General features: G+C 39.3%; 1 protein-coding gene across 2 annotated transcripts in view; it reads right to left on the minus strand.

Annotated features, from left to right (window-relative positions):
- Window positions 1-6,188: 6,188 nt before the first annotated feature.
- VIP (vasoactive intestinal peptide) overlaps window positions 6,189-12,657 on the minus strand; it is a 6,996-nt gene continuing 527 nt past the window's right edge. The window contains exons 2-7 of one of the 2 annotated variants that reach the window (XM_010581887.1): window positions 12,437-12,558; window positions 10,958-11,098; window positions 10,469-10,573; window positions 8,796-8,915; window positions 8,017-8,125; window positions 6,198-6,477 (exon numbers count right to left, since the gene is read on the minus strand). In XM_010581887.1, the coding sequence (XP_010580189.1) occupies window positions 6,469-6,477; window positions 8,017-8,125; window positions 8,796-8,915; window positions 10,469-10,573; window positions 10,958-11,098; window positions 12,437-12,549 (597 nt within the window). In that variant the 5' untranslated portion in view covers window positions 12,550-12,558 and the 3' untranslated portion in view covers window positions 6,198-6,468. Of the gene's footprint in view, window positions 6,478-8,016; window positions 8,126-8,795; window positions 8,916-10,468; window positions 10,574-10,957; window positions 11,099-12,436; window positions 12,559-12,657 lie in introns of both variants that reach the window. The other variant, XM_010581890.1, reaches the window with a different exon arrangement.

The raw sequence follows: 12,657 nt of genomic DNA on the forward strand, positions 1-12,657 counted from the left end.
AGAAGTGGAGAGTCATTTACAAGGTGAGACAAGACAGACTGTTTCTTTAGCCTAACAAAGCAAAGGCTGGAAGGGAAATGTAAAGACATCCAGGAATACAACTCCCTGAGAAGAGTAATGGTACTCGTACTCTTACCATGAGGACACTAGGGTGGTGACAAATGATTGGTGAAGTGTCTGTCAAACATTTAGGCTGCCAATTGAAAGAAGGTTCCCAACAAGTACAGCCACTAGACCCAGAAGCTGCTGTGCACCAGCAGAATTAGGGGACAAACAACCCAGCTGTGCTCCTGATGGAGTTTGTTAAGTTAATGAATGGACTTGCATGATGTGAGGTCCTCTGACAGCAAGAGATGACTCCTTCTTTCTTCTCAAAGCAAGAGTCTAAAATCTACAGGGAACAAAAAGCCATATATAAACTAGGTTTAACACCAGGCATTTTTTTGAAGACACAGTCTTCACCTGCTCTATCTCAACATTCACTGGTTTCTTCTTTCTTACTATATGCTTCACTTCTCAAACTGGAGCTCTGGCACCAGCTTTGTAATGCCAAGCACAATGCACTGCTCTAGAAGGAATCACCAGACAGGACTGAAACCATCAGCACCAGATCTAGAAGTTTTCAAACTCTTCTTACTTTTTAACCAAGATTCAGTCTTTCTGCATAAATTATATATCCCTAGCTTTGTCATGAAGACTCTTCCTAGAATACAGCAGTTTGCTTTCTATACTCCCTAATAAGAGGCAAAATTGCTTGCTTAAAACAGTGTGCAGATGTTCTGGCTGTGATTATGGGAAGAAGGATTGGCTGAAATACAAAGATGAAGAGCTGTGTTACAATAGCAACAAATGGTGATAAGGCATCTGTCAAACATACTTGTGACCACTTCCAGTAAAAAGCAGTTCAATAGTATATAAAAGAAGCAAACAACTAGGAGCCACCCAGGCTCCATATAAATGATTTCTTCTCTATCAAAAAGCTGATGTGCAAGAACTTGACACGTCCTACCATTTGGCCAAGTGGCAACCCGATCAGGTAATTTTACAAGCGAAACCAAAGATCATTCTGTCTCTGTCTTACCCAGTCAATATCCTGGCTACTTCATATGCTACCGGCAAAAATTGCAGCTTTGTGTACATTTCTTGAGTAGAAAGATCTTCACTGATCCATCTCATCTAACAATAGGAGACAATGACTGTTTTTAGCTTCTTTTCTGCTTTCCCTCCATGCCAAAAAGAGGATATATGTTGGTTAAGACAAATTCTGACTTGACAACTATTAAGTAATAGGATCAACATATTAAAAGCATTTATATCCCATGTTTGGAAATAACTTGGGCTCTTAGATGCTGTGGTCTCATTGAAATGTGAAATAGGGCTTCTAAATGTCCAGGCCGGTTCCAGAAAAGATCCAGAAAATGGATCTTACACACCAACCTTACACACTCTTTTAAGCATATTACCCTATGCAAAACTCTATCTAGTACAAAATAATTCACTCAGTGGGGAAGGACAAGGACTCTTTTCTCCTTTTTTCCCCTCATTATTGAAACAACCCCCCATTCTTTCACAAAAACATGCTCTACTGAAAATATTGTTCTCACCATGACAATGTTATTTAGATAAGAGAATTATCTTTTTCACTGTACCATTATGGTTTACATCACTTTCAGCTTAATCTTTGAATAAACAATCATATTTTTATTTACAAAGGTTGATCAATGTGGTGGGTTGACCCTGGCTGGGCGCCAGGTGCCCACCAAAGCTGCTCTATCACTCCCTCTCCTCAGCTGGACAGGGGGGAGAAAATATAACAAAAGGCTTGTGGGTCAAGATAAGGACAGTTTAATAAAGTGAAAGCAAAGGTCGTGCGTGAAAGCAAAGAAAAATGAATGATGTTATTCTCTACTTCCCATCAGCAGCCAATGTCTAGCCACCTCCTGGGAAGCAGGGCTTCAGTACGCGTAGTGGTTGCTCCAGAAGACACAAAAATGCCCCCTTCTGTCTCCCTTTACTTAGCTTTTATATCTGAGCTGCTGTCATATGGTATGGAATATCTGTTTGGTTAGTTTAGGTCAGCTGTCCTGGTTATGTCCCCTCCCGAGATCTTGCCCTGCCCCAGCCTGCCATTGAGGGGGGGCAAAAATGTTGGAGAGACAGCCCTGATGCTGTGCCAGCACTGCTCAGCAGCAGCCAAAACACTGGTGTGTTATCACCGCCTTTCTAGCTACTGATGCACAGCACAGCGCTACGAGGGCTGCTATGGGGAGAATTAACTCCATCTCAGCCAGAACCAATACAATCAATTAAGTTATTGAAAATTCTTATCCTCACAAGGGAAAGCTGTTTTTTCCCCTCCCTACTAAGTGGCCTGCATGTATCTGTGTATAAAACCGAAGTAAAACTTTTCCTGTTTGTTTACTTCAGAAGCAGAAGATGCATCAAATAATTCTTAGGACTTTTTTAAAGATTGGTACAAAAGACCCGGTGTCTAGTTTCCTACCTCTAATCCTAAACCAGCTTGTCAACCTGGCAAGCAATTTGTCTGTGACTGTTCCAAAGCAGAAATGAGAAAAGCTGAAAATATTGTAGTTGCCCAAGCCAGTGTGAGCCCCAGGAGGCCACACGTTCTGTTTGATGTATCCAAGGAAAGGTCAGCCTTCTGCACCAGGCACAAACCAAATGGGAAATCCCCTGTGGGAAGTCAGGGGCTCTTTGTGAGCAGGACAGGTTGCTCCTGCACATCTGGTTGTGCCAGGTTCTCTGCAGAACTCATCTCCACAACCAAGGCTGGCAGTTATTAGATTGCTGCACCATAAATTTAAGGTCTGCTGTAATTGTTCCTCTCAAAAACATAGGTATACATTCATACACTAGCTTTGCAAGCCAAGGGTGAGACTATTAACAAAAAGTGAGGAAGCTTGTAGTAACTGGAGGAGGGAGGGAGAAAATAAGGAAAAATAAAAGAGGTAGTGGAAGTATAGGTATTTTCACAAGAGGCAATGGACAGCCTTTTCCATCTACCTTTCCCTAATGCCTTGCAAGCAAATAAATTGTTCCTGTATACGTACAACTCTTCCCCAAAGGTCTGTCTTTGGGGAGAATTCAGTATTCCTATAGATGAAGTTATGCCCATGCTTTGGATCAAAGTTACGCATTTTCTTATTTTTAAAAAGAAATTTTGTCTCAGATTTTCAGGTGGAACAAACACTCATAGCACCTCAACCTCATTTAAAATATCAGAGGAACTGTTAGGGTTTTATTAATTTTTACTGTGTTTTTACTGGTTGAAATTTTAAAATGTTTTGTCAACTTTTGTAATTCTCATGGTCTTATACACAATCCTGAGTGCTGCTCTTGCGTGGGTGATGATTGTACAGATGCACACAAGCATGCACATCCTCTCTGTGGATACAGGACTAGAAAATATCCCCTTCCAGTGCTGGTAAAGATGCACTTAAAGCCAATTCTGCCCCTTTAAGAGCTCCATGGGGTAGGTCTGAAAAGCAAACCCCATTGAATACACAAAAAATAATGAGTTCTATCCTCCACGATCACAAGTATCCCTACCCTGTGTTAGAAGTGACATTCTGCAGAAACATGGTGAGATGTTTCTTTAACATATATCCTGATAACCTTTCACAGTATTATTCTTTCCTCCTGAGTGGTTGCATTCTCTCTGCCAGTGATGCTCTTCTGATTCTCCCGGGTATTTCTTTTCCTCCTAGAAGACCTCTTGATACTCTCTTTGGAGCTGCCCCTTTCATTCTCCTAATTAACACAACACTTTGATTCCACTCTTCTGACATTTTGCAGATGGGTTGTAAGGTTGGTGACATGTGTCAAGACTCATTGACAGACTGAAAATTACTCTTATTCAGTGAAATGTTGCAATTTTCTCTTCAATTTTATCATTTAACCTTACCATAACCACTTGCCCATGGAGTTGAGGTGATCAGTGTTACATCTTCCACAATTAACTAGTCTCAATGTATTAATTGGGCCTTATGTCTCCTATAGAATGTCAAAAGTTGCTATGACAAGTTAAAAGCCATCCTTTAACACAAATACCAAGTCAGGTATATTACTCTGGAGATGAGTGTCTCTCCTTTCAGTGCTAAGTTTTTCTAAAACGTACATAAAATTTAGCATGCCTTTTAGACTGTCTCTATTTGCTAACCTTCTGAGGAAGCAATCACAGTATTATTTGAGTTATTACAATGAAGGTATTAATTTCATATTTTATAATACATATATATATATGATTTCTTAATAAGCATCCCTTTTTTCTGTAACCCACTCCCTCTCCATTGTAACGGAGAAAACACATGTTCTAAGGTTCTGCAGTTTTCTATGGAGAACAAAATATTGGGGACATTAAACATTAGACATGGAAGACAAGCTCTTCCATCAGATGCCTTATTGGTAAACTGGAAATAAATAAAAAAAGGCAAATTAAAAAAAAAAAAAGATTTCTGGAATTGTGGAGTCGAAAGTTTGTTCACTCCAATCTTTGTTACTTTAAATGGAGTGAATGAACATTATATACATTTAAACAAAAAGTTCTGTGTAGGAAGACCACATGCAGCTTGGCTTCTGGTTAATTTTTTTCACTTTTTTTTTTTTTAAGATTACTTATCACAGAAATTCTAACAAAGTTCCAACGACACTGAAGAAAATTTTGAATTAAATACTATAGCATCAGACTGTTAGTATCCTGCAAATATTTCTAAAGTGACTTTTGCACCTATTTTTTTCACAAATTTTCATAATAAGATAGGAATTGAGAGTGGACCACCATTAGAAGACCACTTTTCAAGAGAAGACTTCAAAATTACATCTAACTTTTGTGAACCAGTCATTGGCTAAATCAAATTCTGTCAAGGCTAGATAGAAATAGCAATAATAGCATCTGATCTGTGCAAGCTGGTTTTCTTTTGACAAGCAGTTGCCAATATTCAAAAAAATTGCAATTCAGAAGGCTACATATTTATGAGAACTAGTCTCCATAAATCTCAAATTTTATCATGTTTAAAGCTTCCTTCTAAATGAGAACAGTAAACTTGTAAGTGAAACTTGTAAATCAGTTTTATCACTGTCTATGTGTGCATATGTATGATATATAAATATACTTGAAATTCCAAATTGAACTGTAAGTAGGACTGATAAGTTTTTCTACTTCAAATTTCATCTCTTTCTAGGAGGTGGGAGGGGAGTCATGGGAGTGTTATGGCTGGTATCATGCATGAATATGCATTTCATATGTTGTGCATGCAGTACCACACACTTTCCTTACTGCAGTGGAACCATCGGTCCTTACAAGAGTAAATAATTCTGTAGAAAATGATCCAATAGGTTAAATCTACGATTTTAATAAAATACAGTCAGATTCTGATTCACAGCAACAGTGAATCAGCTGCAAGTTTCCAGCTCCATACTAAGCCACAATGATATAAAGAAATGGAGACTGGAGGCTTACTTGCTTGTCTTTCTAATACAACATAGTATACCTCAGTTAAAAAATAATATCTTCCTTTATTACTACTATAGTAGAGACAGCACTTACTGGGACCTCTACTGTTCCAGGTACCTGTAGCACTGATTCAAACCAGTAATAGTTTGCTGTGATAATAAAATGATTTATTGTCTGCATATTCTGTAAATGACAGTCATTCTGAAAAAATAGTAAAATGTCTTCAGATCTTATATATAAGGAATAGTTTCATCATCAAAGCTACAGACATTTAAACGTAGAATGACCAGTGACTTTAGGCATCAAACGAATCAAGGGATAACATTCTTTGTGTGCTTTGTCAGCTCCAGAGCATCCAAAACACAACTGAAAACAAAGGTCTTAATATAATTTGTATATTGTGAAATATTTAAAATGTGAACGAACAGGAAGGAAAGATGCTGTCAGAGGTCAAATAATTTTTAATGTTTTTTTTTGCTTTCTCAAGTTGCTTGGTAAGCTGCTAGAAAAGCATTCCCCTTTGCTTGGCAGTATCTTTCAGAGATCTTTGTAATGCAGTTTTACACACTTTGCACATACTTTTCCTCATGTTTTTACACTTGTTTATGAACTATCTGGAAGTGCATCCTTATTATCATACAGGCATATCTGATGTTGCACCATACCTAAAATAAGCCAATTAATTAGTAATGATGGGCTCTTTTCAGCTGCACACTCATTTTCAAATGAATTTATTGAAGTAAAGGATTTACAGCATATGGACTCACAGACTTCTCATGAGTTAAACTGGCATCCATATGTACAGCTTTCAGTAGAGAACTCTAGAGTAGTATTTACAATGTAAATATCAACTTTTATTACATAAGAAACAAATATATCACAACTTTCACTTCACAACATATTTGTTCTGGTTTGATGACCGAAGTCATCTCTTTGAAATACTATGTGGAACTCAAAAATAGCTTGTTCTTGTCATAGACTTTACCAGGTGTCCCTCAGAGGTCCTGAAAAGCAAAGAAGAAATACATTTTAAAAGTCATTTTTATAAGCAGTTGTATCCTGAGATGTACAGAAGCAGACAGCAGACAAGAAGTAACACTTGGTATAAAACAATTGCTGTGCTTGGAACTGACAAGCATGGGATGGAGTGATTCACAGGAGCTTGGTGGGCATTACAGCCAGCAGGCAAGACTGGAGGATTAGGCAAAAATGTTACGGCATGTTGGCCTATAGCCAGAACAGCTCACTTTGAAAACAACTGTATCCTTGAAATGCATACACAGATTCAGGTTGCTTGATACACACTACATCAGCAACTGGGCGCTGTGATAAAATGACCAGTAACAGTCAATACTCAGTACGCGATTCACCTATAGGGAGGTCTGGAACATCAGTACAGTACACAATAAAGGAAAGGACTGAAAATATTTCCAGGAAGACACCCGTGACCTGCTGCACTGCTACTTTCCCTCACTTAGTCAATGCTAGAAGTTTTAGAAGGTGCAAAATCCAGAAGCAGGTATTTTTGCAATAATCTTGTCTAGAAAGAACATTTTTTTCCTGAATCCCATCACTTACAAATTATTTTGTTCCTTGAGGCCTAAGCAGTTTGTGTCCTTTCTAATCTTTGGAAACTTTAGGGCTACTGCCACATTTGTGGAAAGGAAAAGAACATTGCCTTTCAGTCTTGGAAGGAAACAAGAGTTTGGAGAAATGTCTTTTCTTTCATCCTCCCCCCCCCCCCCCCCCCAAAAAAAAAGTGTTATCCTCAAGAGTAGCCTTTTTTCTTACTTGTAGCTGAGACAGAGCTGAATGCCAAAACCCCTCCTATCATCAATTTCATAATAGACTTTCGAGAATACCAAGCCTGATTCACTTCTACGTTAACCTTTCAATTTTATGTGCCTGCAAGTGCTGTGATGTATAAGGGTTTACATTTCAGTGAACAAAGAAACATATTTGTGAATGATTTTAGAAAAATAGTAGTAGCTAAATGGAAAACAGTAACTGCAGTATTTGCATGGCAGATGATCCCTCTGCAGCACACCTTAGACAGGAGTCAAGTGCTTTCTTCATGCTTAGGGTTCAGGTTGCTGATCCTCTTAGTTCTAGAAGCAACACCCTTCTAATGAAATAGATGCTAAAAAAAAAATGTGCAGCTTTTTTTTTTTATAATTAAAAAAAAATATCCTTGAGTTTGTTATCTGAAGAAATAATAATCTTTGTAATTAAAAATGAGTCAATTCTGGTTTTATGCTACAGTGCACACAAGTTGAAACACCCAAGTGAGTTAGGTGCATTATTAACAGTGCCATTTAATTAGGAATTTTCAATAACAGGAATCATGGGATAACAATTATTGTTACAAAAATGATTATTATAATCAGACACAATCCCTATAGAAACATGCAGCGTTTCACAGAACACGGCTCCTTCCTAGATGATTCTGCTTTTCTGATAGACCACAATTCGTGTATGATTAATCTCATTTTATGAGTCCAGTCAAGTAACAGATAGCAAGAGGAAAGAAAATCTGGGCATACCAGTGGGAGGTGGCTCAGCAGCTCATCTACAGCATCATAGTTTTCTGAAAAGGAAGGTTCAAGAAGTTCTGCTTCATCTCGAAGTTTAGCAGGGTTTAGCTCTTCCTGGCTGTGGTGGATCAGAAACAAGTTTTATTGTTCTCAGAAGAAAAAGCAAACAAGCAAGCAAAGCTGCCTTCTAACTGTAGCTATTGTATGTTTTGTTAAACTTACACCAAAGTGTAATAAATCACATGAAATAGCATGTTTCATGGGAGAAGAGACATGATATTTAAAAGCAGCTGACTAAATGAGTGAATATACAAACAGAAAATAAGCTCTACAAAAACCTATGCTGGCACTTCTCACCTATACTGATTAGGACATATGGTCTTTCTGGGACTTCTAAATTTTCATTTTATGTGTTTACTTAAGGCAAATTTTCAAAAATAGTGCATTTTCTTTACAAAGTTGTTGTTCGTGTTCCATAGCTCTGTGGATTTTTCCTTAAGAGGCTTTTTTACAAAATAAAACCATTTTAAGAATCTGTCAGAAGCTTTTTAAAATTGTCAGATGCTGTGTCCTCTTTATTCTTTTATTCTAATCTGACTGTAGTGTCTGTTCCAGTCTGGAAGAAAATGCTGTCTGTATTTGAAAACCATGTTATAAACTACGTTATAAAGTCAATAATGTTCATTGCCTTTTGTTTGTCCTCTCTGTATACATACGTAGGTATAAGTCTTTTCTGTCTTAATACCATACAAGTATGGAAACAGTATATATTTGCTTTCTTGTAGTACCTTCTTTTTCCAGTTAAAACTGAGTTTAAGTATTTCTTCACAGCCATTTGCTTTCTAAAGCGGCTGTAGTTGTCAGTGAAGACAGCATCAGAGTGGCGTTTGACAGGACTCTCCTGGGAGCTGGCAATACAACAATTACAAAGAAAAAAAGTTATAGACTATATCCGTTTAAAAGAAGATACCATTAAATGAGTGAAACAAAGTTACAATGTTGATTAGGTAAACAAAATCATATTTTCATTTCAGCTTTCATTTTCAGCTATGACTTTGGATCTTTCATCTGCTGAAAAGAAGCCACTGTTTCTATTGCTTACTACATATTTTAGTAACAAGGATCAAATTCTAAGGATCGTTATTCAGTCTGTTTGGGCACACCTTCCACTGATTTGTTTCTCTTGCTCAACTTTGCCATGGCCCATGCAATCAGGATCTATACTCAGTGATTTCTAGCACCCCTGTCCCAGGAATTCTGCAGGATTAAATGGCTGAGTGTGGATTCCACGACTCCCTCCTGTCTGTTCTCATAGCCCAGGTTACTACTCTTTTTAATAAACTGACTTTATTTGGATTTCTATCATTTATGTAAATATGTTTTAGTACAATGCCAAGGTGCAGACTGGTTTAAGTCACAGGAAGGTCTTAAAGGAGCTGGTCACTGTTCATACCAAACTCAGTGAGGACAGAGCCTGCCTCTGAGGAAAATAGGAGTGTAGCATCACATACAGAGCTACAAATGCTTGTTCTAAAGAGGTGTCAGGAGACAAAACACACCTTGTGAAATCCAGACTTGGAAGCTTATTTTTCATGCACGATCCTGGGAAGCCTCAGTGTGTTCTGCTTTAAGTGATCTGTGTTAGTTTATAGCATACGAGAAACTGGCACTCTATGTTCTGGGACAAAGGCAGCATTGACATAAGTGCAGGACCCCATTTTCACTCAGCTTTTGAGCATATGAAGTAGGCACTCGAAGGAACTGTCATATTGGGTCAGACCAAAGTATTCTACTATTCTGTTCCCAAGAGTGCCCAGTAGCTGCCACTTAGGGATATCAAAACAAGGGAAGTATGCAGTGATCGGTCCCAGCATCCCGCAACCATTAGTTTATGAACGGGGTCCCGGTCTGGGAGTTGCATCCAGATCCCTTGTCTACAGATTTGCCTCAGTCTTTTTCGAATCTTTCTATAATACAGATCTCCCAAACAACTGGCAATATGTTCTACAGTAGGAAAAAAAACACTCCTTTATGTTTTCACTGTAAACCAATTGTTTCTTAATTTCATTGAGTGTTTCCCCTGTTGTTATGTAAGTACTGAGTAATCAATCATTTTGTATTTACTTGTGCCATTCATCTGCCAAGCTAATAAAAACAGTACCAGAGAAAAAAATTAGCAAATTGGTGTGATAATTATTATAATATTGCCAGTATTTATTATCAATGCTATGTGCACTGTCTGTTGCTCTACCCCTCACAGCTGTATCAGGAATAAATAGTATTCATTTAGTAACAAATACCACTAAGTTCTTATATAGGATTTTCAGCTCCCCCATCATTATATCAGTTTCTCTTTCATTATCTCTAAATTGCAAAAATGAGAACTTAGGTACAGAAGGGTGAAAAATTGCCAATGAAGCCAGCTAGGAAAAAACTCTGCCTAATGTAAGTGTCACCTCACCTAACTCGTTTTCTAATAAGCGAATGCAGATATCTCTTCACAGCAAGTTTAGCCAAAAGATGGCTGTAGACACTGGTGAAAATTCCATCAGCATGCCTTGCATTTCTGAAATGGACAATAAATAAACTCTACAATACAACCTGGGTTCATATCATTTTGATAACGTTCATTTTGTAAACATACTGCTTTCCTTAAGTTATCTATTCTACATGTTAAATGAAGCTAATTTCATAAAACAAATTCCAGATTTTCACATTATACTTTTTAGCCCTTCCTGGGAAGTGAATGAATTCATCATCCCAGAACGGCAACGCAATCAACATTTCTGCAGACATTCCTACTGCTACAAGTATTCAGTCAGAGGTCATGTGGTTTTCTTCTGTAACTGATTCTTCCTTTCCTATTTCTCAGTTTGAAAATGTGACTGATCTTTAGGCATAATTCAAGTAGTGCATCATCATTTGTATTTATGATAATAAAGAAACTCACCTATCAATAATTCTGGACAGATCAAAATAGAATTTCTCATTTTCAGGTAGTGTGTTCTGCAAAATGCCCGATTCAGACTTTAATGACCCGTGGGCATGGTCAGGTTCACTGGCTCCATCAAATGGCATTCTGTTTCCCAGTCTGTTGGAGAAGGAAACCATGTGAAGTACAGGTAGCTGAGGACATGCAACACTTCACTGCAGCTTACATTCTGGTCTGTGTCAAAATGCACATCTACCTGCTTTAATCCACAAGGCATTTTAAAGCAGTCTGGATAGAACAAAAATCACTTTCAGGTATAATCCATGCTCAGTGATAGAGTAACATTGACAGAACAGATCCTTCTCTCTAATGCATATTTTCTAGATACATGTTGTTATTGCACACAATTTATTCCAGTGAACAGTGCATAATGTATGGCGGCTACAGCTCCAGGGACAACCATGAAGATTTTCATAACAACTTTATTTTATGTAAACGATGGATGGAATTACCAGCCTCCACCCACGCAAAGTGAAAACAGTTCCTGTGAAGTACTTACCTTCCAATTAAGACTGAAAATGTGCATTGAAATGCAGTATGAAATAGCTCTCTAAAGAAAGTAAATACACCCTCAAGAACTTCAGACTAAAATGATGTGCAGTCATGTATCTCTGCATGTTTTTATTCTCTCACATTTAAATTAATTTGCTAGTTGCAAGTTAAAAAAGGTTCACATTTCACCTTTTAAAATGTATCATGGCAATCGCTCTGTACAAACTGATTTACAGTTACTTCATGTTTTCGTAAACTGCTGTTTCTTATGATGTGTCATATTTCATCAAGGGCAATCTGACCGCACAGCCGTAGATTCTTCTAGCTGCTCTTATGTTCTGTGGCAGACAATGGGCTCCCATCGCTATAGTAAACCCCTGCGTGTGATGCTGTGCAAAAATCACGTACCGAAACTAGGACAGGCTATTGTCCTTGCAATTTTACCGTCATTATAACTGTTAGAACTACTTACGTATCTGAGGCACGCAAGACTCGTGTCTGGTAAAAAAAGTAAAGTTGCTGTGTGACATAAACCAACTCAAGTCACACCTTTGAAAACCTGTCACTGTGCTGTTTTGCGATACCGTCTTTCATGGGTCTTCTTACACGTTATGCTACTCTTACCTACACGGAGACCGCACCTTTCGGCCATCTGATGTAATTTAGTTGGACGACTAAGAACGACCCGAGCAATTCAAAGCGTGCAGCAGTGCCAAAACTACCCATCGGTCCGCGGGGACCGCTTCCCCTCCTTCGCGATTCGGGAATTTTTAACATGTTCGCTTCTGCCTCTGCTTTTTAGCAGCGGCGTGCCCCGGCCGCCCTTCGGCGATAGCGAGGGCCCGAGGCCGTTCCGCTGGCCGGGCGCCGTGTCCCGCGTCCCGCTGGGACACGCGTCCCCTTCCCCACCCGCACGCATGAGCGCGGAGCGAGCGCGGCCCTTACCGCGGGACGGGGGGGAAGGCGGCCCCCCGCGGGGGCAGCGCCCGCGCCCGCCAGCAGAGGGCGCTGAGGAGGGCGAGGGCCAGGAGGAGCGGGGAGGCGCCGCGGTGCTCCATGGCCGCCACCTGCGGAGGGAAGAGCGGCAGCCGTCACGCACCCGCCGGCCCTGCGCTGGGGCAGCGGGGGCTTCGACCGCCCCGAACCCGGCCCCGGCCCCGCACCTG

Source organism: Haliaeetus leucocephalus, unplaced genomic scaffold, assembly GCF_000737465.1.
Source record: "Haliaeetus leucocephalus isolate CR32 unplaced genomic scaffold, Haliaeetus_leucocephalus-4.0 Scaffold819, whole genome shotgun sequence".
Taxonomy (NCBI): domain Eukaryota; kingdom Metazoa; phylum Chordata; class Aves; order Accipitriformes; family Accipitridae; genus Haliaeetus; species Haliaeetus leucocephalus.